Raw genomic sequence first — 24,065 nt, 5'->3', positions numbered from 1 at the left:
GCGCAAACCTGGGGTTGTGTGTATGGTAAGATATGTGTCTCACTGGGTGAATTATCTTTCAGTCCCTACATTTTCTTTATTTCTTTTTTTTTTAATATTTATTTTATTTATTTATTCCCTTTGTTGCCCTTGTTTTTTATTGTTGTAGTTATTATTGTTGTTGTCGTTGTTGGATAGGACAGAGAGAAATGGAGAGAGGAGGGGAAGACAGAGAGGAGGAGAGAAAGATAGACACCTGCAGACATGCTTCACCGCCTGTGAAGCAACTCCCCTGCAGGTGGGGAGCCGGGGCTCGAACCGGGATCCTTATGCCGGTCCTTGTGCTTTGCGCCACCTGCGCTTAACCCTCTGCTCTACAGCCCGACTCCCCTTTCTTTCTTTTTTTAACATTTTATTTTATTTACTGATTTTTGGACAGAGAGAGATTGAGAAGGGAAGGAGAGACAGAGACACTATAGCACTACTTCACCACTTGTGGAAGATTCTCGCCTCCCTTTACCCCTGGAGTTGGGGACCAGGGATCTGAACCTAGGTCCTTGCACACTGTATTTGGTGCACTCAACCAAGTGCACCACCACATGACCCCAAACCCTTATATTTTCACATGCATGTCAGAAAATCTCAAATAACATATTTAGAAACAATCTACTTAATATTCAACATATAACTAATACTAGATGTTAAACACCAAAAAGAAAAAAATTTAATCTTTTCCCAAATTAAAAAAATGAGAAATTTATTTCAAATAATATGATTAACTCAGAAAATTATGAAGTCCACATATATTTTTCTTAGCATTTGTCTTAGTGAAAATTGCACCACAAATAAGATACAACTTCAGTAATTTATAATTACCCAAATAAAAAAATTAAGTGGACTCATTTTATAGCAGGTAATATTCTGATATCAAAAAAATACTAATTATTTAGAGTATATGTCTGAACTTTCATGTAAACCACCTTTTATATTATGAATTATAAATTAAAGAATGAGAAAAAGATAATATGCAAAGCTGAAGTCTCATTCTAGTACTTATAAAGCCTCTGCCTACAACAACAACAACAAAAAGTCATTCAGTTGCTGAATGCAACACCTCAAATGTTGTTTGAAATCACCTGTACTTAATAGGATGAATTTTCTTGCAGTCAAATCAAATATATAAACATTTTATGGATATTTTAGTAAATGGTGAAACACAAAAATCAATATTTAGTCCCAGACTAGAGATCTATTGTCTCTTGTGGCTCTGTCTTAATATTCTAGAGATGTTGACTTTAATATACTAAATAGATAGCAAGGCATTAGTTTTATACTGATGACTACAAAAAGCTAGCCAGAATCACAAGTCTATCCTTTGAAATAGATATCTTTAATTATGAACACTACTTACAGTTGCATTCTTCTGCTAAGTAGTCCTAATGGACTCTGTGGACAATGAAAATTTAAAGGAAAAACATGGGATCATGATTTTCCTAAAGGGGATAATTCCTTGCTCTAAATTTAAAATAACAAATAGCTGATTTGATAGTCAGCAAATATCAGATTTAAGCGTGAATCACAAATAGTAACGGTGAAGTGTGACGTCATTTCATGCTTCAAAAGAAAATTAAAATCTGACAAAGTTCAATGAGTTTCAGGTAGTGTGGAGTGGTGCTTAAGACCACACATAAGCTTTGAATTAAGCAGAACTCATTTTGAGTCTAGATCTATCACTTACTAAGTATGTGGACCTACAAGAGTACCCTTGCAGGGCAGAGCTAAGATAGCAACTTGGAGACAACACCTTGTGTGAGCTCCAGAAAAAAAAAAAAAAAAAACAGCTCTAGGGAGAGAAGGATTTCTGAGCATCTGTGGTAAGGGAGACTAAGGGGTGGTCAGGGTGACACCAAAAAAGAGTCCTATAGCCCACTCTTGGGCTGGCAAACACAGGTCAAAAGGACAAAGGAAAGGAGGATCTTTAGCTTGGCTATTTCTGAATTCACCCTGTCCCATCATCCCAAAATCAGCCCCCACAGGCTGGCCAGCTGCTCCTAGCAGGCTTCCTGTGGAGATACTTTCCTTACCAAGATTCCTAACCCAGCAGCAGTGGGGTGTCATTACAAGCCTTTTTTTCTTTTCTTCTTCTTGTTGAAGGTGGCTGAAGCTCTATTTGAGTGACAGAATAGCTGACCATCAAGGCCTTAGCACTGCCTGGGAAAGACTAGCTGGAGGATGGATATATATATTAATATATATATATATATATATATATATATATATATATATATATATATATATTAATTGGTTGTTTATGCTTTGTTTTGTTTAGGAAGGGGACCAAGCAGTGTGCAGCCAATCTGGAGTGGTCCAAGCTGCAGACTGACTTTTAGGATTTCTTACTCTATTTAATTTTATTATTACTTTTATTATATATGTGTCCCTTTCCCCTCCTCCTCAGGATGAACAGAATTAACTGTTGTTGCTAATTCCACTGATAGCTGGGTGTGCTATTCATTGTGAGAGAAACTTGTTTTTCTCCCCCTCCTTCTTCCCTCCACCCTCATTATGCTCTCCTTCTAGCTAATTAAAAAAACAAAACAAAATAAAACAAAAAAACACCTCTTTCCTTTCACTGTTCCCCCCAACCACCCTTCTTTTGCTTTGTGAATTCACTGACACTCGTTTGTGAATTATTTTGTGGAAGAAATCTGACTCAGATTGGACTTTCTCTCTCTCTCTGTCCCTCTTTTTTCTCCATTCCTTTCTACTCTTAGTAACTGTAGAATTTATAGTGGACAGTAGATTTGCATAATTGTCTATTATTGCTTGTCTTTTCCCCCTTCTCATATTTTCCCTTTTCTTTTATTTTTTTTCTCCCTTGGAATGCAGGTGTTGTTTGGCTAACTGGTATTGGTTGAAGTGCATCAGTCTTTGCTTCAGTTGCTATTGCTGTACTTTCTAAGGTTTGTGACTGCATTTGTGAAAAGATTTTAGTTTAGCGTGGCTTGTACTCAAAACAACTGAAGAATGACAAAACAGAAGAATACAAACCACATCAATAAAAAAAAGGTTAAATCAAGAGCAAATGAAATTGCTACCACAATAAATCAGAACAGGAGCCCAGAAGAAACTTCAAATCAGTCAGAAGTGGTCACAGATAAGAAAAGTATGCAAGCAACAGTAAACCTAATAATCACAGAAATGAAGACAACTATGGAGGAAAAGTATATCAGAATTAGGGAAACAACAGATAAGACCCTCAAGGAAAATACTAGATACCTCGAGATAATCAGAAAACTGGAAGCTGAAATAGCTGAGCTAAAAGACCAATCAGCAGAACAAGCTAATACTATAACTGAACTGAAGAAAGAAGCTGAGGGAAGGCAAAGCAGATTAACATAAGCAGAAAACAGAATCAGCCAGACAGAGGATGAGCTAAAGAAAACTAAGAAAGAAGTAAAAGAGCTCAAAAAGAGATTGAGAGACACTGAAAAAAACAAAAGAGACATATGGGATGATCTCAAAAGAAGTGACATTCATACAATTGGCCTACCAGAGGAAGAAAGAAAAGAGAAGTAAAAATTCTAGAGGAAATAATAGAAGAAAACTTTCAGACCTAAACAACAGAAAGGACATTAAGATTCAAGAGACCCAGAGAGTCCCAAACAGAATCAACTCAGACCTGAAGACACCAAGACACATCATAGTTACAATGAAAAGAAAAAAGGATAAAGAAAGGACCCTAAAGGCTGCAAGAGAAAAACAAAAAGTCACATACAGGAGAAAACCCATAAATCTTTCAGCAGACTTCTCCACTCAAACTCTAAAAGCCAGAAGAGAATGGCAACATATCTATCAAGCCCTGAATGAAAAAGGGTTTCAACCAAGGATAATATGTCCTGCTAGACTTTCATTCAAACTAGATGGAGGGATCAAAACCTTCTCAGACAGGCAACAGTTAAAGGAAGCAACAATCACCAAGCCTGCCCTGAAAGAGGTTCTAAAAGACCTCATATAAATGAGAACATCACCATAATACTTCTCATATATCAGAGAAAATAAAAAAATTGTTGAATAATTGCATTGCAATACCTTAAATATATAATATCAATAAATGTCAATGGCTTAAATTCACCCATTAAAAGGCACAGAGTGGGAGGATGGATCAGAAAACACAACTCAACCATATGCTGCTTGCAAGAATCCCACCTGACACAACAAGACAAACACAGACTTAAAGTGAAAGGATAGAAAACTATCCTACAGGCTAATGGACCACAAAAAAAGGCATGAACAGCCATTCTCATCTCTGTCACAATAGACTTTAAATTAAATAAAGTAATAAAAGATAGGCAAGGTCATTAAATAATTATTAGAGGATCAATCAACCAAGAATATTTAATAATTATTAACATGTATGCTCCCAATGAGGGCCCATCTAAATATATCAAACATCTACTGAAAGAACTACAAAAATACATCAACAGCAAGACAATAATAGTAGGAGACTTTAACACCCCACTTTCACACTTAGACAGATCAACAAAGCCTAGAATCAACAAAGAAACAAGAGAATTAAACAAAGAGATGGACAGACTAGACCTCCTGGACATTTTCAGAGTTCTTCACTCCCCAAAACAGAAATACACATTCTTTTCAAATCCATACAGCACATCCTCAAGGATAGACCACATGTTAGGCCACAAAGACAGTATCAAAGAATTCAAGAACATTGAAATCACCTCAAATATCTTCTCAGACAACAGTGGAGTAAAGTTAACATTCAAATACAAACAGAATATTACTAAAAGTCACAAAATGTGAAAACTCAGCAACATGCTGCTTAAGAACCACTGGGTCAGAGAGGCACTCAAGCACGAAATTCAAATGTTCCTGGAAACAAATGAAAATGAAGATACAAGCTACCAAAATATTTGGGACACAGCTAAAGCAGTACTGAGAGGGAAACTCATAGCCATACAAGTACACATCAGAGAGCAAGAAAAAGCTCAAATAAACAACCTTACTGCATGCCTTAAGGACTTAAGAGTAAGAGGAAAAAAGGAACCTAAAGCAACCAGATGGAGTGAAATCACTAAAATTAGAGCAGAAATAAACAACATTGAAAATAAGAGAACCAAACAAAAGATCAATGAAGCCAAATGTTGGTACTTTAAAAATTAAACAAAATTGACAAACCCCTGGGCAGAGGATATGAACAGAACATTCACTACTGAAGAGATCCAAAAGGCTAACAAACAGGAAAAATTGCTCCAGGTCTCTGATTGTCAGAGAAATGCAAACAAAGACAACATTGAGATACCACCTCACCCCTGCGAGAATGGCATACATCAAAAAGGACAGCAGCAACAAATACTAGAGAGGCTGGGGGACAAAGGAACCCTTTGGCACTACTGGTGGGAATGTAAATTAGTCCAACCTCTGTGAAGAGCAGTCTGGAGAACTCTCACAAGACTAGATATGGACTTCCATATGACCCAGTAATTCCAGTCCTAGGTATATACCCAAGGACTCCATAACACCCAACCAAAAAGATATGTGTACTCCTACGTTCATAGCAGCACAATTCGTAATAGCTAAAACCTGGAATCAACCCAGGTGCCCAACAACAGATGAATGGCGAAGAAAGCTGTGGTATATATACACAATGGAATATTACACAGCTATTAAGAACAATGAAACTATCTTCTCTGACTAATCTTGGATGGAGATAGAAGGAATTATGTTAAGTGAGCAAAGTCAGAAAGACAAAGATGAGTATGGGATGATCCCACTCATAAACAGAAGTTGAGAAAGAAGAATAGAAAGGGAAACTCAAAGCAGGATTTAACTGAGTTTGGAGTAGGGCATCAAAGTAAAAATCTCTGGGTTGAGGATGAGGGTGGATGTTTAGCTTCAGATCAAATCGATGGGATTTACAGTCAATAATATTTATACACCTTTCCCATATTTGGGAGCTACTCTCTTCCCTGATCTAGCTTTCTGGTCCTTTTTCCAGCCATGACATCACCTTGCCAGACAATAACTTGGGTCCACCTGCATATCAGATGTCAGGCTCAAAAAACAAACAAATAAATACATAAATAAATCAATAAAAGACAGTATAGTCATGGGTCCTTTGAAATATACCTAAAATAGGACTACTAACTATCTACAAAATGAGAGCCCCAAATCTTCATCTGCATTAATCCAGCCTTTAGGTCCATGATTAGTCAACAATTTGTTTGGCTTTCTATATTAACTCTTCTTTCAGCCACCAGGTTCCAGATGCTACCATGATGCCAAGCAGACTTCCCTGGGCAGAGGACCCCACCAATGTGTCCTGGAGCCTTGCTTCCCCAGAGCCCCGCCCCACTAGGGAAAGAGAGAGGCAGGCTGAGAGTATGGATCAACCTGTCAACTCCCATGTTCAGCAGGGAAGCAACTACAGAAACCAGACCTTCCACCTTCTGCATCCCACAATGACCTTGGGTCCATACTCCCAGAGTGTTAAAGAATAGGGAATTGTGTGGAATTGTACCCCTCCTACCCTATGGTTTTGTTAATTAATCTTTTCTTAAATAAAAAAGAAAAGAAAAAAAAAAAAAAGAATAGGAAAAGCTACCAGGGGAGGGGATGGTATACGGAGTTCTGGTAGTGGGAATTGTGTGGAGTTGTACCCCTCTTATCCTATGGTTCTTGTCAGTGTTTCCTTTTTATAAATAAAAATTATATAAACAAGTACCCTCACTGAGCTTGTTTCCCCATATGTTTATAGGAAAAACACTAGCATAACACTTCACAGAGAAATAGAAGAGTCATGCTAAATTCACTGTACACAGGAAATCAACTAATATTGCTTTTCATATTCCTTTTACTATGTTTCTTTTCCCCATAGCATTTCTTATACTCTTAAAAATAATATTTATCGGGAGTCATTGGTAGCGCAGCGGGTTATGCCCATGTGGCACAAAGCACAAGGACCAGCGTAAGAATCCAGTTCGAGCCCCCCGGCTTCCCACCTGCAGGAGATTCACTTCACAGGTGGTGAAGCAGGTCAGCAGGTATCTATCTTTCTCTTCCTCCTCTCTGCCTTCCCCTCCTCTTTCCATTTCTCTCTGTCCCATCCAACAATGACGACATCAATAACAACAATAACTACAACAACAACAAAAACAATAAGGGCAACAAAAAGGGAATAAATAAAATATAAAAATATAAAATAAATATTATTTATGAAAAATATATATTACTTATAAACATACAATCAACACACTCATCTGAATCCATATATCATTGTTGCTTTTGTTGTAAGTAGCTGGGCTGTCAACTGTGTCACTGATCTAGTAGCAAGCTGTCGCTTTTTGACAATGTCAGTGACTTCTGACCCTTTACCATTGTTATGTGGTCAGTTTGTGTCCTTGCTATATTGAACAAAAGCCAGAACACTGCAGTACAGACCCCGAAAGAGTATAGAGTCTCTTTCTTAAAGAGATCCATAGATTGCATAAGAAACCTTTTAAATTTCTTTTTAGGTTGCCTTTGAAGAAAGCTGTTTTAAAACGTAATATTTAGGGTATGGCTATGTTCAGTGTTCCTTAGATTTCTATAATGAAAATTACATAAAAAAAAATAAGTATCATAGCAGTCATCTAAAAGGTTCTCTCTTTTTTTTAAGATTGGACTTAGCAAATTTTATTCCTATGTGTATCAATTTGAGATAAATTTATTTTATTTATATAATTATAAACACTATCAAAATGAAAATTAGAGAACATCATACAAAATATTGATCATATCTACATAAAATTTAAATGGCAATACTAAAAATATCCATAGAAAAACACTGGGTGTAATTTTTAGGTGATTCAAATAATAAATTTAACAAGTACTCAATGTCATTCCTTTTATACTTTAAACATAATACTATCATGGCAAAAAAAAAAGTCCTTAAATATACAGAATACTACAGAACCTGAAACTATTCCATTAAAACAGAAAAGTGCATACCTCAAGTATACTGTACAATTTTTTTAAACATATAGGATGGCTTTTAGGATATATATATATATATATGTATATATAAATGTTAATCTGTGAAATGGCTAATATGGCATTGACAGGTAATTTAAAACATGCAGCTAAAGGAAAGAATGTGGTGAACCTGAAGACAGAGTGCACAGTAAAAGCTGGTGTGTGTGTTGACCAAGGCACAGTGGCATTACTCTGTAGAGCCGATCAATAGATATTAGCTTTAAAAAGAGAGATAGAGAAAGAAGCTGCAGCATATTTTTTAAGTGACAGGGTGAAGGTTTAAATTGTCTCAATCAAGACTCAATTTTTTCTTCCCAGTTTTTCCAGCTGTTCTCTTCCAGTTAAGACTCTTCATTTCAAATAAATTTAATTAGTTCCAATTGATCATAGCCAACACACAGACAGCTTCATCCATGCTTCTGCACTCTTTTTACAAGGCAAACACTCACAAAGACTGCCAGCCTCAAATTTAAGGATCATAAGACAACATTCATACCTCCTTCAATCTCACCCAAAATAGAAATTTCAAAAATGAATATATATGATCTAAAGTAAAAGCACTATATTATAATTCCCATTTTCAATTTGTATCTTTGATTGTTTAATCAAGTAAGATGGCAGATTACGGTCCATCTTAACACCAAAATAAAATTAATTCACCTAAGCATAGTAGACTAAAAACAGCTTCCAAGTAAGAATCCACTCACAATACAGGCAAATACTCCTGTCATGACAGAATTTCTATTTACTTTATGAGGAGATATCACTAGTGCCTTTTTTTTTTAAACGACTGAAACCAAAATCTGATTTTCCAAAGTGAATGGGTAAACTGGCCAGTTTCTCCTTTGAAAACACTTGTTCTTTACAATGCTGGTTATCCCAAAATAAGATTATTGTGTCTGAAACAGGTTTCTCTCTGTGCATCTGCCATCTTTTTCATAATGCAATTTATATAGGATTCTGGTCAATAAAAAGAAATATGATTTTCTTCTAAACCCTCACAAAAATCTATACCACATCTTAATCAAGTCATACAATCTAAAGGTAACCTGAACGATCCACGTTCTGCAGCAAGCTAGTCGCTTTGACAACATGTTAAGGAAGCCTTTTTTAGTTATTTAAATTCCAAGATATTGAACATTCTTTCCTCTAGTAACCATGGCATGAAATGAATAAATCAACCGGTGAAAACCATTCATCACAAATGTTTAACTGCACATCTTACAGATTTAAACAGTTTATGTGCATTAACTAAATCTGCAAACTAGATTTTCATTTTGAAGTATCATGATTTTTTTTAAATGATAAGATTAAAACATAGTCATGTGTTACCATGCTGATTCATGACACTGGTAGAGCAAAATTCAAAATTCCAATGTAGTAATTCAGTAATGCCTGAGAGCTCAAAAAAATAAGCATTCAGCCCTTTATGTAAAATACATTTAGTACTATGAAGGCAACTAATTATTCCCCTGTGAGTTACAAACCACTTTTGTAGACTGCAAAGACTTTAACATTTACATGGTTTAAAACTTAACAAAACAACATGGAAAATGTAAAAAAAAAATTTTTTTTAACTAGCTTAAAATATGTAAATAAAATCATTTATTTAAGGACACTAAAACACTTCCTAACTGGAAAGGGTGAATAGCTTCCAAAAAAGGTTCTGAAATAATTCACAGGCTAAAAATAAATTAAATCAATGAACTAATAATACAGTTAAAAAATTTTTAAAGTAACATGTAAAGAGATCACCATCAACCCACTTTTCTAAAAAGTAGATGTTCCTCAACTGAGTCAACTACTCTTTTCCAGAGGTGGATTAAAGTGATAGGTTTGCCAAATATAGACTTGACGTGTAGTATTTCAAGAAAGGGTATTATGCTTCCTCAAATTCTTTCTACTAAAAAAAATTTAAAGGTATTCAGGTGGTAGCAGATAAGAAACTGCCACTCAGAGCTTCAAAGGTATATTTTAAAGATCGACTTTTTTTGTTTCTTCCCTTTAATTTTTGTTGAAAGCTTTTTTTTTCTGATATCTTCCAGACATATTTCTTTTAAAGTCATTGGTGACTGTACTATATTTTGTTTATTCAAAGTAATTATAGATTTATATGTTCAGATTTCATATTTTAATCACCCACCTCAAAAACAAAAGTTCAGCATTTTTATGCTAAAGAAAATATTGATAATAGGTTGTTTTTATTCTCTGCATTGAAAGAAAGTGAACTGAATTCATTCAGAGATTCAGTAACTAAAATTATATTTAAATATAGAAAGATAGGCTGAACATGAATTTTATCTTATGCCTGGTTTTTGATAAATAATACAGATGTGAATGTCCAGTAAGCAAAGTGAGTAACTTTAAAATGAAGGATCTGAAGTCATGGTGCAAAGAACAAGCTTTCTTATTCAACCTGGTATTCCTTATATTGCCATGCCAACTTCGGTACTCTTCAGTTTAGCTTATAATTGCAAAACCTTTCATAACATAATAAGTGAGTTCTTCCACATGTTCCAAAGTTTTAGTAAAGCTCCCAGCCTCTGAATTCAAAGGTCTTCAGAAAATCAAATGCACTGTTAGCAGGTTCATTGTTACTGAAACAATGCGCAAACCTGGACCAAAGAAGCAGTTCCGCTTCTTTCCATTTCAAGATCAAATAGGACACTAACGAGTCTCATAAACTAAACACCCATCAATACAATTTCCACCCTTTCCATCAACATATTTAGTCCCACTACAAATGACCTAAAAGCATTTTCCAATATTGAACAAAACACACCCAGATATGTTAAAGACGTCTGTGCTCACCAGTTGTGATGTCATCATCTACAAGGTCATGCTCTTCCTCCTGAACTTTGGCCTCTGGCCCTGAGGCATCTGGAGCAGTGCTGATAGTCTGCATGGCTTCTGCAGAAACTCCAGCTAGAACAAATAAGAGTCACGGGTTAGCTAAAAGAGAAAAAAAAAAAATTAAAACTAAAAGAAAGGAGGGTCCAATTTCTTAGAGTTTTTAAATTTACTTGCCAGATACAAATGCAGTACATTGAAAGAAAATACAATATATTCACAAAAATTAGAAAGAGACAAATTAATGAGCAAGCCTTTCACAGTATGATGGCTTAGTATGTACATAGGCACACTCAATGTTTCATGTTTAAGGAGGAACTGGGAAAAAAGGTGAATAGATTCTAAGCTAAACAATATTTTTATCCCCACTTCCAGGGGGTCGCTTCACAGGTGGTGAAGCAGGGCTGCAGGTGTCTTTCTCCCTCTCTATCTTGCCCTCCCTTCTCAATTTCTCTCTGTCCTATCCAAAAAAATAGTAATAATACTGAAAAAAATGGTCACAGGAGCAATGGTGTAGTGTAGGCACCTACCCTCGGTGTTAATCTGAAGAGAATAAATAAATAAACTAATATTAAAAACCAATCTTTTTTTTGTTATAGTTACATGAGTTTCAATGTTTCTGTTATAGTTACATGAGCTGACTTAGACATAATTATGCTACACAGAAAGAAGAGATAATGTTTTGAGAAATTTCTTTTTAATATTAATTTTCATTTTGGAGGCTGGGAAAAAAAATTATGGGGAGAGGGAAATGTGCTCTGAGTTTACATCGCAGAAATAAAATATAAAGCCCTCGAAGAGTACACTATCTCTGTCCATGAAGAAGTTAGATGTGAGATCAGAAGTGTGTCGCAGTGAAGGAATCGAATGGAAAGCAGGTGAGTGAATAAATATATCGTGGGAGCCAAAGCTTCCAACCACAAATCACCTGAAAACTTGACAGTTTCTATGAATGTCTTCTCTCTACCTATTTCTCCATACCTGGTGGGATACTTCATTATCAGTTTAAACTCTCCACATGGTTTCTAATTTAGCAGTGGCTGGAATGAACACTATTAGCAGTATGTCAAAATTCATGTGATTATCTTCCTACACACACATATATATATTTTTTCTTTAGTCTTTCACCATTGGAACTTACTGGAGGAGTTGAGCTTTCTAACCAAGTAGTCTCTTTTTTTTTTTTGATTAATGGTTTACAGTAAATATAGTTGTTGGTACATGTGTAAAATTTCTCAAATATCTGTAAAACAACCTAACCCCCTCCAAATCATGCACCAGGATCTGAAAGCAACCCCCCCCCCACACACACATATACACACAGAAACACAGTCCTTTACTTTAGTGCAATACAGTAAACCCAGTCCAAGTTCTACTTTGTGTTTCCCTTTGTGTTCTTATTTCTCAACTTTTATCCATGAGTGAGATCATCCTATATCCATCTCTCTCTTTCCAGCTTATCTCACTCAGCATGATTCCTTCAGGACCCATGCAAGATGGGGGGGGGGGGAGTGAATTGTTCATTCTTAATAGCTGAGTCGTATTTCACTGTGTATATAGACCACAACTTTCTCAGCCACTCATCTGTTGTTGGACAACTGGGTTGCTTCCAGGCTTTGGCTACTATAAACTGTGATGCTATGAACATAGGACATTCTTTAGATGAGTGTGTTTGATTCCTTGGGATATCTTCCCAGTAGAGGATTGCTTTTATTAAATCTTTACAGTGTCAGGCACTTCATGTACACATATCACTTAATGTTTATATCTATATATTAATATTAGACTTGATATTCTTTGATTTTATTTATAAGCAACTAAAACTCATTATAGTTCACTTCAACTTTGTTGACTTGGAGCATTTTTTTTTTTTCATGTTTTGTGAGCCTTTTGGATCTTTTCTTTTGGTGAACAGTCTGTTCATATCCTCTCTCCACTTTTGGATAGGGTAATTCTAGTCAAATATTCTTTTTTTTTTATCTTTTTTTGTTGTATAGAAAAAGCCAGAAATAAAGAGGGAAGGGGATGATAGAGAGGGAGAGAGAGAGACACCTGCAGCACTGCTTCACCAGTTGCAAAGCTTTCCATTTGCAGGTGGGGACCAGGGGCTCAAACTTGGGTCCTTGCACATTGTAATGTGCACTCAATCAAGTGTGCCGCCACCCAACCTGTTCTAGCCAACTACTCTCAATAAGAAGTTCAAGAACTGTATATATAGCAACTAGAAAAAAGAATTTAAAAATCAGAACTACAGAATTCAAGGATTTATTTTCCACTGAGATGCATTCATTTAAAACATGTCTATATGAAGTAGAATGAAATTGCTTCAGATTTGCCAAAGTCTTCTTCATAGGAAGACAATTAACCATCATGAATGATCCAGAATTAGACCTAGAACTTACCAACAGGCACTTTCCAAAGCCCAGTGATCTACATGGGTAGAAGAGGATGTGCTATTTTAGTGAATACTACTTTGTTATTCAGAATCTACCCCCCCACCACGAAAAAAAAATTAAAACAGGAATAAGCCAATAGTTTTCAAGGAATATAAAATGACAAAGTCATTCCTAAGAAGTATTGTTATTATCTTGGGGCTTTCAAGATACAACTTGAGTAAAAAAAGGTTGCTAGAAAAATAGCATTACGTTAATTACTTATCAACAGCAGTTATCAGTAAAATAATCACAAAGCAGAAGTGATAAGTATCACACTTTAAAAATCTTGATGCTTAAAAATAATTCAAAGTTGGAACAGCTATATACAAGATACTGGGTACTATCCAGCAAACCCTAACAAAAGGACTTTTCAACGTTAACCCAATTACCAAATAATGTGATGATAACAATAACTATCCATTGTCTTTTTGAACCGTAAGACAGCAGGAACCTCACATCTCCACTACAGAGCCTATATTTCCTGGAACCTTAGGATAGGGCCTACTTTCCCAAATGCCTCTCCCAATCCATATCAAATAATATTGCATCTGCCGATCGCAACCTAATCAATACAACGATTGCCACCTCAACATGCTTCAGCTCAGACTCTGTCCAGATACTTCAGGTGTGGAATGACAACCCTTCAGCTTCATTACTCGGGTGAGACCTTTCCTTTCATAGTATTCTCTAATTCCATCCCTGGTGGTTCACTTTCTAACAAAGTCCCAAAACCTAGATACAGACCAGGTTCTGTGAGAGAGAACATATGTCCACACATATCCATAAACTAGTGCAAAATATATACCTGAAAGCAGAAGTACACTAGACTTTGCAGTGAGTACCTCCCTAACACTTCCTCTCCACTATTCCAACCTTTGCGCCCATGATTGCTCAACAATTTGTTTGGCTTTGTATGTTAACTCTCTTTTCAGCCACCAGGTGCCAGATGCCATCAGGATGCCGGCCAGGCTTCCCTAGACTGAAGACCCCACCAATATGTCCTGGAGCTCAGCTTCCCCAGAGACCCACCCTACTAGGGAAAGAGAGAGGCAGACTGGGAGTGTGGACCAACCAGTCAACATTCACGTTCAGCGGGGAAGCAATTACAGAAGCCAGACCTTCCACCTTCTGCAACCCACAACGAGCCTGGGTCCATGCTCCCAGAGGGATAGAGAATGGGAAAGCTATCAGGGGAGGGGATGGGATATGGAGATCAGGTGGTGGGAATTGTGTGGAGTTGTACCCCTCCTATCCTATGGTTTTGTTATTTTATCCTTTCTTAAATAAAAAATAAATTAAAAAAAATAATTCAAAGATCATTGTTTTGATTATTAAATCAAAGCATAATTATCTGAAATCAGTCTTGTTCCTTGCTTACACTTTAAAATTTTTTTAAATGACCAGAGAAAAAGGAAAATATATTTAATATGAAGTAGTGCAGGTAATTGTACCAGTCATTGCTGTGCCAAATAACTGCCCAACTGAGGACACTCATGGCCGGGGCCCTTAAGAGAAAAACTTCTATATCTCAGAGTAATCAAGCTTGAAAGAACAAGAAGTAGCAATATTGAAACTGGTTCTTTGATCCATCTTAAAACAAAGTATGAGTTATAAAATTATCTTGTAGCAGAAAAAAAGAAAACGCAAAGTAAAGAAAAAAAAAAAGACAGCTGCAGATCAGTATCTCTTGTGGATACAGTATCAAAAATCCTAACCAAATAGAAGCAAGCAGAATCCAACAATATATTAAACGAAAGATATGTCAGGCAGCAAGAGAGCTCAGGTGCACATTGAGCTGCTTTGCTACACATGCAATGCAGGTTCAAGCCCTGCCTTCCACCTCATTAAAGAAGCTTTGAGGCAATAGTTTCTCTGTTCGTTCGTTCCTTCTTTCCTTTTTTTTCCCCTCTTTTTTTAAATCTTTATTTATTTATTGAATAGAGACAGCCAGAAGTTGAGAGGGGAGGGGGTGATAGAGAGGGAGAGAGAGACAGAGAGACACCTGCAACACTGCTTCACTACTTGTGAAGCTTTCCTCCTGCAGGTGGGGACCGGGGACTAAAACCTGGGTCCTTGCATGCTGTAACACGTGCTCTCAACCAGGTGCACCAACATCTGGCCCGAGATGCAGTGATTTCTTTCCCACTCTCCATAAGCCTGTCTATCTCTATGATAAAAAGAGAGAAAAAGAAAGAGAGAAGTGAAAATAAAAAAAAAAAAAAAAAAAAAGAGAAAAGGATGGTATGGCATGACCAAGTAAGGCTGTTGCAGTATTGGATGGTCAAAAATCAGTCCATACCGACCAGTCATCGCCCGTGTTCAGCGGGGAAGCAAGTACAGAAGCCAGACCTTCCACCTTCTGCAACCCACAATGACCCTGGGTCCATGCTCCCAGAGGGCTAGAGAATGGGAAAGCTATCAGGGGAGGGGGTGGGTTATGGAGATTGGGTGGTGGGAATTGTGTGGAGTTGTACCCCTCCTACCTTATGTTTTTGTTCATTAATCCTTTCTTAAATAAAAAATTAAAAAAAAAAATCAGTCCATAGAATCCAAAAAAGAAGAAAAATGGTCATATCAAACATTAGACCAAATTTAACATATTTTTCAAATATTCATTTTCTTAATTTAGGATGGAGACAGAGAAGTTGAGATGAGAAAGGGGAGACAGAGAAAGAAAGACACCTGCAGCACTGCTTCACTGCTTGTGACACTTCCCTCCTGAAGGTAGGGACTGGGGGCTTGAACTCGGGTTCTTGTGCACCGTAACATGTATGCTCTATGGGCTATGCTACTGCCCACCCGCTAAATATGTTTCTGGAGAAAAAACTTTATGAATTTAAAAAGCCATCTATTGTGGCCATTAAGGAGGTGGTTCAGTGGTAGAATGCAAAACTAATATGTGTGAGTCTCAGGGTTCAACACCTAGTACCACAGAGCAATGATCTGATGTCTTGTGTGTCTTCTCTCTCTGACAGAACAAACCTATAACAAAGAATGATTAGAAAGAGTACCAGTTTCACTCTCAGGCAGAAGTTGAAAAACAAGATCAGAAAAGAAAATACAAGTAGAACCTGAACTGGAATTGGCATATTGCACCAAAGTAAAAGAATCTGGGGTGGGTGGGTGGGGACAATACAGATCCAAGAAGGATGACAGAGGACGTAGGGGGGGTTGTATTGTTATATGGAAAACTGGAAAATGCTATGCATGTACAAACTATTGTATTTACTGTTGAATGTAAAACATTAATTCCCCAATAAAGAAATTTTTTAAAAAAGAAAGAGTATCAGCTAAAATTTTACATCCAATTTTTACGTAATGGCTAAAGGCTGGATGCTTTTAGCCCGTGAGCAGGAGTAAAGCACAGATGTCCTTGCTCTGCACTCTAAGCAGAGCAGGAAGGTGTAGCCAGTTCATACAACAAGAAAAATATGGTGCAGTTTGAGATGAGTTAAAGCAAGCCACCCCATTTAAGGATAGAATGTTAGTCCAGATGAGAAAACAGAGAATGGACAACAATTAGTAATAAGCAAGCCAGTTGATCAAGGCTACAAAGGGGAGGGGACCTTTAAAAAGCAGGAACTATACCCCAGTAATCTTACAATCTTGTAAGCCATATTAAATCAACAGTAAAAACAAAACAAACAAACAAAACTCTAAAATTAAAAAGCAGGGGCCAGGAGACCACACACGTGGGAGTGTGCCTGCTTTACCATAAAACCCCAGGTTTGAGTCCCTGATACACCACAAGGAAGTACATCTCACTATGGGAAGCTTCAGTACTGTGGTCTCTCTGTCTGTCTGTCTATCTCTATTTCTGTTTTTCTATCTGGAAAAGCTGGTTCATAGGAGTGAAGCCCCAGTAACAACAACAAATCAGCTACATTCTATATCCTGGAAATGAATATGCATGGCCTCCATTAAAAAGAAAACAATTAAAAATGATTTCAAAAATATGAAATGAATACATGTAATTCTGAATATATAATACACACACATATGCACACAGGGCTTATATCTGAAACCTATCAAATACTAATGAAAAAAATTAAGGTCTAAAAAATAATGAGTTACAATGTGTTTGTGTGATTAATATAGTCAACAACAATAAATATATCAATTCTCAGGGAGCTAGGTGATGGCACACCTTGTCAAGCATACATAGTACTAAGCACAAAGACCCATGCAAAGATTTGGGTTCCAGCCCCCAGCTCGCCACCTGCGGGGCGCTTTTTGCGTAGTGAAGCAGATCGGCAGGTGTCTGTATTTCTCTCTCCCTATCTCCTACTCCTCTCTCAATTTCTCTCTGTCCTATACAATAAAATGGGGGAACAAAATGGCCACCAGGAGCAGTAGATTTTTAGTGTTGGCACCAATCCCCAACAATAACCCTGGAGGCAAAAAAAAAAAAGTCAGTTCTCCCTAAATCGACACGCATGTTTAATGCCATTCTAATCAAAACTACAGCATAACTTTTCATGAATATAGACAAAAGTATTCTAAAATTACATAGACAGTAAAAGAAACAAGACTGGCTAACAGAAATTTTGGAAGACAGAAAGGATAAGGCAGGAAAAAACAGTCTACCCAATTTGAAGACTTTACAAAAATTATTAAGATTGTGTGGTTTTAGGTTCTGGGAACAGAATATAGAGAGCCCAGGAAAAGATACACACAGATAGAATTTTTGACAGAGAGACAAAACAATTTAGTGGATGAATGATGGTTTCTTCAACAAAGGGGTAGCGGAATCTGGATATTCACAGGCAAATGAATATATACATTCACCTCTTGTAAAACAATTAACTCAAGGAACCAGAGACACAACTCACTGGGTAGGGTGTATATCTTGCCATGCTATTGGCCCAGGTGTGCCACATGGGAAGGCTACTGCATCAGAGGAAGCTCTGGTGTTGCAGTATCTCTAGCTAAATGAAAATGCTGACCCAGCAGTAGTGAAATCACACATGTGTGAGGCCCTGGCCCAGCAAAATGATAATAATAATAATAACAATACAATTTAACTTAAACAATCCTTATTTTTTATTTTCCCTTTTGTTGCCCTTTTTTTGTTGTTGTTGTAGATATTGTTGTTATTGATGTTAGGTAGGAGGAGGGGAAGACAAAAAGGGAGAGAGAAAGACAGACACCTGTGAAGCGATGCCTGTGAAGCGATGCCCCTACAGGTGGGGAGCCGGGGCTCAAACCGGGATCTTTACGCCGGTCGTTGCGCTTTGCGCCCCGTGTGCTTAACCCGCTGCGCTAACGCCTGACTTCCCAACTTAAACAATTCTTACTGAATGAACATAAAATTTGAAACTTTCGGAAAAAGAAACAAGAATTTCTTTGAGATCAAAGGCTAGTCTTGACAATAAGAAAAATTGGTGAAGTAAATATCGAATTAAAAATGTCTACTTGGCAGAATTGTGCGCCTCTTATCCCATAATCTTGTTGATCATTATTGAATAATAATAATAATGAAAAAAATAAGAAAACACACAAAAATACTTAGCTCACAAAAAATTGTGGTGAAGGTACACAACTCTGTGCATATGCTAGAAAACAGTTGTTTTTAACAGCTGAGTGATATTCCATAGTGTTTCTATACCACAACTTTCTAAGCCACTCATCTGTCACTGGGCATCTGGGTTGCTTCTGTGTTTGAGCTATTACAAACTGTGCTGCTTCATCACTCATAGGTAGAACTTAAGGAACAAGGGCAGAAATGAAAGACACAAAATGAAATGTGAATGGTGTGGGTATATTGTATGCAGCAAAGCAAAGGACTTGTGGAAGCAAAGAAAGGGGTGGGAACTGGAGAGGGTCTTGGAGTCCTGATACAAGCGGAGGGAATAGACCTAAATTGAGGGTGAGAATATTGGGTGAGAATATTCTACAGACATGTATCACAGAGAGATGGGAAATTGTAGTCATGTGTCAACAACTGCACTGTAACCCACTGACATCCAAATAAAGAGAAAAAAAAAAAGCAATCAAGCATGACAAGTAATTGTCTTGCTGTAATTATTTAAGTTTGTTTTTCTGGGCCAGGAGACAGCTAACCCAGTAAAATCCAACTTTTGCCATCATGAGTTTCTGAGTTCAACTCAGCCAAGATATATATTTTTTCATTTTTCAAAACATCGGTTAAAATCCTAACTTAAGTCAAACTGGATATGGTAATAAAATACCTAAAATTTCAGGGCCGATGGTGGCGCGCATGGTTGAGTGCACATTATAATGCTCAAGGACCCAGGTTCGAGCCCCCAATCCCCACCTGCAAGAGGAAAGCTTTGTGAGTAGAAAGCGCCATGAGTGGTGAAACAGGGCTGCAGGTCTCTTTGTCTATCTTCCTCACTCTTTCTTTTAATATATATATTAAAAGAGAGGGGAGGGGAATGATAGACAGGGAGAGAGTCAGAGCCCTGCTTCACCACTCATGGCACTTTCCACATGCAGGTGGGGACCAAGGGCTTGAACCTGGGTCCTTATGCACTGTAATGTGTGCGCTTAACCAAGTGTATCACCACCACCTGGACCCCTGTCTTCTTCCTCTCTATCTCCCCTTTTATTCTCAATTTCTGACTGTCTCTATGCAATTAATAAATAAAGATAATAATAAAATAAAATACCTAAGATTTCTTTCCTCCATTGGAAGACAGAAAGGTAAGAGAGATACCGAGGGTGGAAAGAGCAAATTATTATAAAAATCACTATTAAATATTTTCAAGGATTGCCTGCAAATGAAGGAATAAGAGGTGTCTGTTTTCCTCTATATGAAACAGTCCTAAGTTACCCTAGTGGTGACATCATTATCATCATAAATGAGTAATGATAGACAAGTAAAATTCCCCATCCTAACTAAGCTGTTTCTGATTTGTTTTTCTCTTTTACTCATCATCTGTTTAGAAGTAAATTACTGGGGGCCATGTGGTAGAACAGAGGGTTAAGCAACCATGGCGCAAAGCACAAGCACAGGCTTAAGGATCCCAGTTTGAGCCCCCGACTCCCCACCTGCAGGGGAGTTGCTTCACAGGGGGTGAAACAGGTCTATAGGTGTCTTTCTCTCCCTCTTCCCTCTCTGTCTTCCCATCCTCTGTCCTATCCAACAACAATGACAGCAATAACAACAACAATAATAATAACAGCAGCAATGATAAACAACAAGGGCAACAAAAGGGGGAAAATAACCTCCAGGAGCAGTGCAGTTACCAAGTGCAGTTACCAAGCCCCAGCAATAACCCTGGAGGCAAAATAAAATAAAAATAAAAAATAAATTACTAGGGAAATCATAATTTATAGGATAGATGTTTTCACATGGTTACAGTCTCTATCTTCCTTCCTTCCTTCCTTCCTTCCTTCCTTCCTTCCTTCCTTCCTTCCATTCATTCATTCCAACCAGGGTTATCACTGGGGCTCTGCGCCAGCACTTTTTTTTTAACCTTTGCTTTATTTATATTTACTGATAAGACAGAGAGAAACTGAGAAGGGAGGGGGTGATAGAAAGGAAGAGAGAAAGACAGACACCTGCAGACCTGTTTCACCACTTGTGAAGCGTTCTCCCTGCAGGTGGAGAGCAGGGAGAACAAGGTCATTGCACATGAGTAAAATCTGCTCTCAAGTGGGTGCACCACCCCCTGGCTCCAGATACAATTTCTTATCTCCCTGTGACAGAGGTCTGCCCACCACTGCATCTCCATTAACTTAAGGCCTCTACCACTATCATGCACTGGGTCCCCACCTCTCTCCCAACTCCCTCCCACCTGTTCCTCCCTCTCCCCCCACCCCCCTAACAATCCCCACCCACCCACCCATTTTCCTTGGCTCTGCTGCACCGGCTATATATTTGTTCCAGGTTTCACCACGTGTTTTTCCCTTCTTTCCTTGTTTCTAAAGTTCCACCTATAAGTAAGGTTATCCAATATTTAGCCTTCAGCTTCCCTCAAGTTCCATCCAAGATGCGGCAAAGCAGAGGATGTTACCATTTCTTACAGCTGAGTAGTAATCAATTGTGTATATACATACTACAACTGTTTCTTAGCCATTTATCTGCAACTGAGTATCTGGGCTGTTTGCTATTTCTAACTACTGCAGTATTCTCTCCCATGTGACTTTACTATATATGCTGATAGAGTGTATAGCAGACATTCTGTAAAAGGCACAACATTAAGACGGAAATCAGATCGAGGCACCAGAAACCAGGGGTATATTAAGCTGATTGACTATAAAGTAGTATAAGTTAATATTTTAGAAAAGCTAAACTAATGTGTATCTTGATTTGGGAGTGGGTACATGACTATTCACAACTATTTAAAATGCACAGGAACACACTGGCAGGGGTCAGTTCACTAAACATAAATTGTAAAGTCTATCTATATAAATTTAACTTTAAAAAAAAGAAGCAGGTAGATGGTTCAGTGGGTTCAGCACATGATTTTATTTTTATTTTCTTTCTTTATTTATTTACTTATTCCCTTTTGTTGTCCTTGGTTTTTGTCGTTGTTGTTGTTAATGTTGTCGTCATTGATATTATTGTTGTTGGATAAGACAGAGAGAAATGGAGAGAGGAAGGGAAGACAGAGAGGGGGAGAGAAAGAGAGACACCTGCAGACCTGCCTCACCGCTTGTGAAGCGATCCCCCCCTGCAAGTTGGAGAGCCAGGGGCTAGAACCAGGATCCTTACGCTGGTCCTTGCATTTTGCGCCACGTACGCTTAACTCGCTGTGCTCTCTTAACCCACTCGACTCCCTCAGCACATGATTTTTTTATAAGTGAGATCTTGGGTTTTTGGGTTTGCTGCCAAGTACTACAAGGGAGATCCATGGAGGGAACCAAGGAAAAACCATGGATGGTGGAGTACTTTTTGTTCTTCCATCATTCTTTTGTTTGTCTCTGCTGCACCCCCCCCCCTTTAAGAGTATAGAGAACTAAAAAGGGGGAGAGGGGTAGAAAGGTCACTCAGTGTTATTGTTCTTAAGGAAGGTCTCTGAATTCACTCCCCTACGCACACGCACACACACACACGCACACACACACACACACACACACACACACACACACGTGTACACCCCTGGAGAAATATCTCAGAGTTGGAACACAAGGCTTAACTGCCTGCAATCTGTCTCTCAGGCTTGGTTCTCAGCATGGCAAATGCCAAAGATAAAAAGTGCCCCAGTACCTCTCATAAAAAAAAAAAAAGAATAAATCTTTTTTAAAAGGTACAATGGAAGGTACTGGATAATTGTCACTAAAGAAAATTGATGACTACATCAGAAGTGATGCTGTTTTGCCTTTAATTTGACCAGAGCACTGCTCAGTTATTATGATGTTTGGTGTTGCTAGAGATTAATCCTGAGACTTTTTGGTGCCTCAGTCATGGAAGTCTTTTTGCATAACCATTATGCTATCTCCCTAGCCTTAGAAAGCCATTTTCAATGAAATACAAAGACTAGCAAAAATAATTTTACATTCTTCCTGGTATTAAAAAAAATCTAAATTTTCTAAAGCTCAAGTATCACTAAGTATCACTTCATCATTATTATCCCCTATCAAAAAGATGATGGGGAGTCGGGCTGTAGCACAGCAGGTTAAGCGCAGGTGGCGCAAAGCACAAGGACCGGCATAAGGATCCCGGTTCGAACCCCGGCTCCCCACCTGCAGGGGAGTCGCTTCACAGGCGGTGAAGCAGGTCTGCAGGTGTCTATCTTTCTCTCCTCCTCTCTGTCTTCCCCTCCTCTCTCCATTTCTCTCTGTCCTATCCAACAACGACCACAACAATAATAACTACAACAATAAAACAACAAGGGCAACAAAAGGGGGGAATAAATAAATAAAATAAATATTTTTTAAAAATTTTTTTAAAAAGATGATGAAATATTCCTGAGAAAATTAAGAAAGGTTCCTCTTAGAAAAGAGTTCTCTGGAAGGCTCAGTATCTTGCACATTTGATAGCCATGGCTATGTTTTCAGTTCACTACATGCCCCATTTCCCTACCTACTTGATAAAAGTATACCTACATTTGAGAGCTACTCTCTGCCCTGATCCAGCTTTCTAATCCTATTCCCAACTCTGACACCATCTTCGCAGACAATACTTTCAGCCCACCTACATGTTAGCTCTCCAACTCAGGCAAAATTAGTAAAGTCATGGGCTCCTTGGAATATTCCTAATATAGGCTTCCTAGCTCCTTTCGACCCCAAATCTCACCTGCTCTATTTTTACCTTTAGGTTCCTGATTATTAAACAATTTGTTCTGATTTATATTTTGATGCTTTTCAGCCTCCAAGTTTTAGATGATACCATGACGCCAAACTGACTTCCCTGGGCAGACCTCACCAATGTGTCCTGGAACCCCACATCCCCAGAGCCCTACCCCATTAGGGAAAGATAGAAACAGGCTGGGGGTATGAATCAACCTGCCAATGCCCAGGTCGCAATTACAAAAACCAGACCTTCTACCTTCTGCACCCCATAAATATCTTTGGTCCATACTCCCAGAGAGATAAAGAATAGGAAAGCCTCCAATGGAAGGGATGGAATGTAGAACTCTGGTGGGGGAATTGTACCCTCTTATCCCACAATCTTATTGACCATTATTAAATTACTAATAAAAAAGTATACCTATAAGTATACCACATACTTATGTCATCACCCTATCATCAAACTATGTTATAAAAACTAAGAAGAATTAGGGCAGGGGTAGATAGCATAATGGTTATGCAAAGAGACTCTCATGCCTGAGATTCCAAAATCCCAGGTTTAATAAT

At 37.9% G+C, this 24,065-nt stretch overlaps 1 protein-coding gene across 4 annotated transcripts in view; it reads right to left on the bottom strand.

Annotated features, from left to right (window-relative positions):
- Positions 1-24,065, bottom strand: part of WDR7 (WD repeat domain 7) — a 421,542-nt gene that overhangs the window by 229,265 nt on the left and 168,212 nt on the right. For all 4 annotated transcript variants that reach the window (XM_060173931.1, XM_060173933.1, XM_060173934.1 and 1 more), the window contains one exon: positions 10,825-10,938. In XM_060173931.1, the coding sequence (XP_060029914.1) occupies positions 10,825-10,938 (114 nt within the window). The remainder of the gene's footprint in view (positions 1-10,824; positions 10,939-24,065) is intronic.

The sequence above is a fragment of the Erinaceus europaeus genome, chromosome 15 (genome assembly GCF_950295315.1).
Source record: "Erinaceus europaeus chromosome 15, mEriEur2.1, whole genome shotgun sequence".
Classification (NCBI taxonomy): Eukaryota; Metazoa; Chordata; class Mammalia; order Eulipotyphla; family Erinaceidae; genus Erinaceus; species Erinaceus europaeus.
This window is presented reverse-complemented; position numbering and strand designations above follow the sequence as displayed.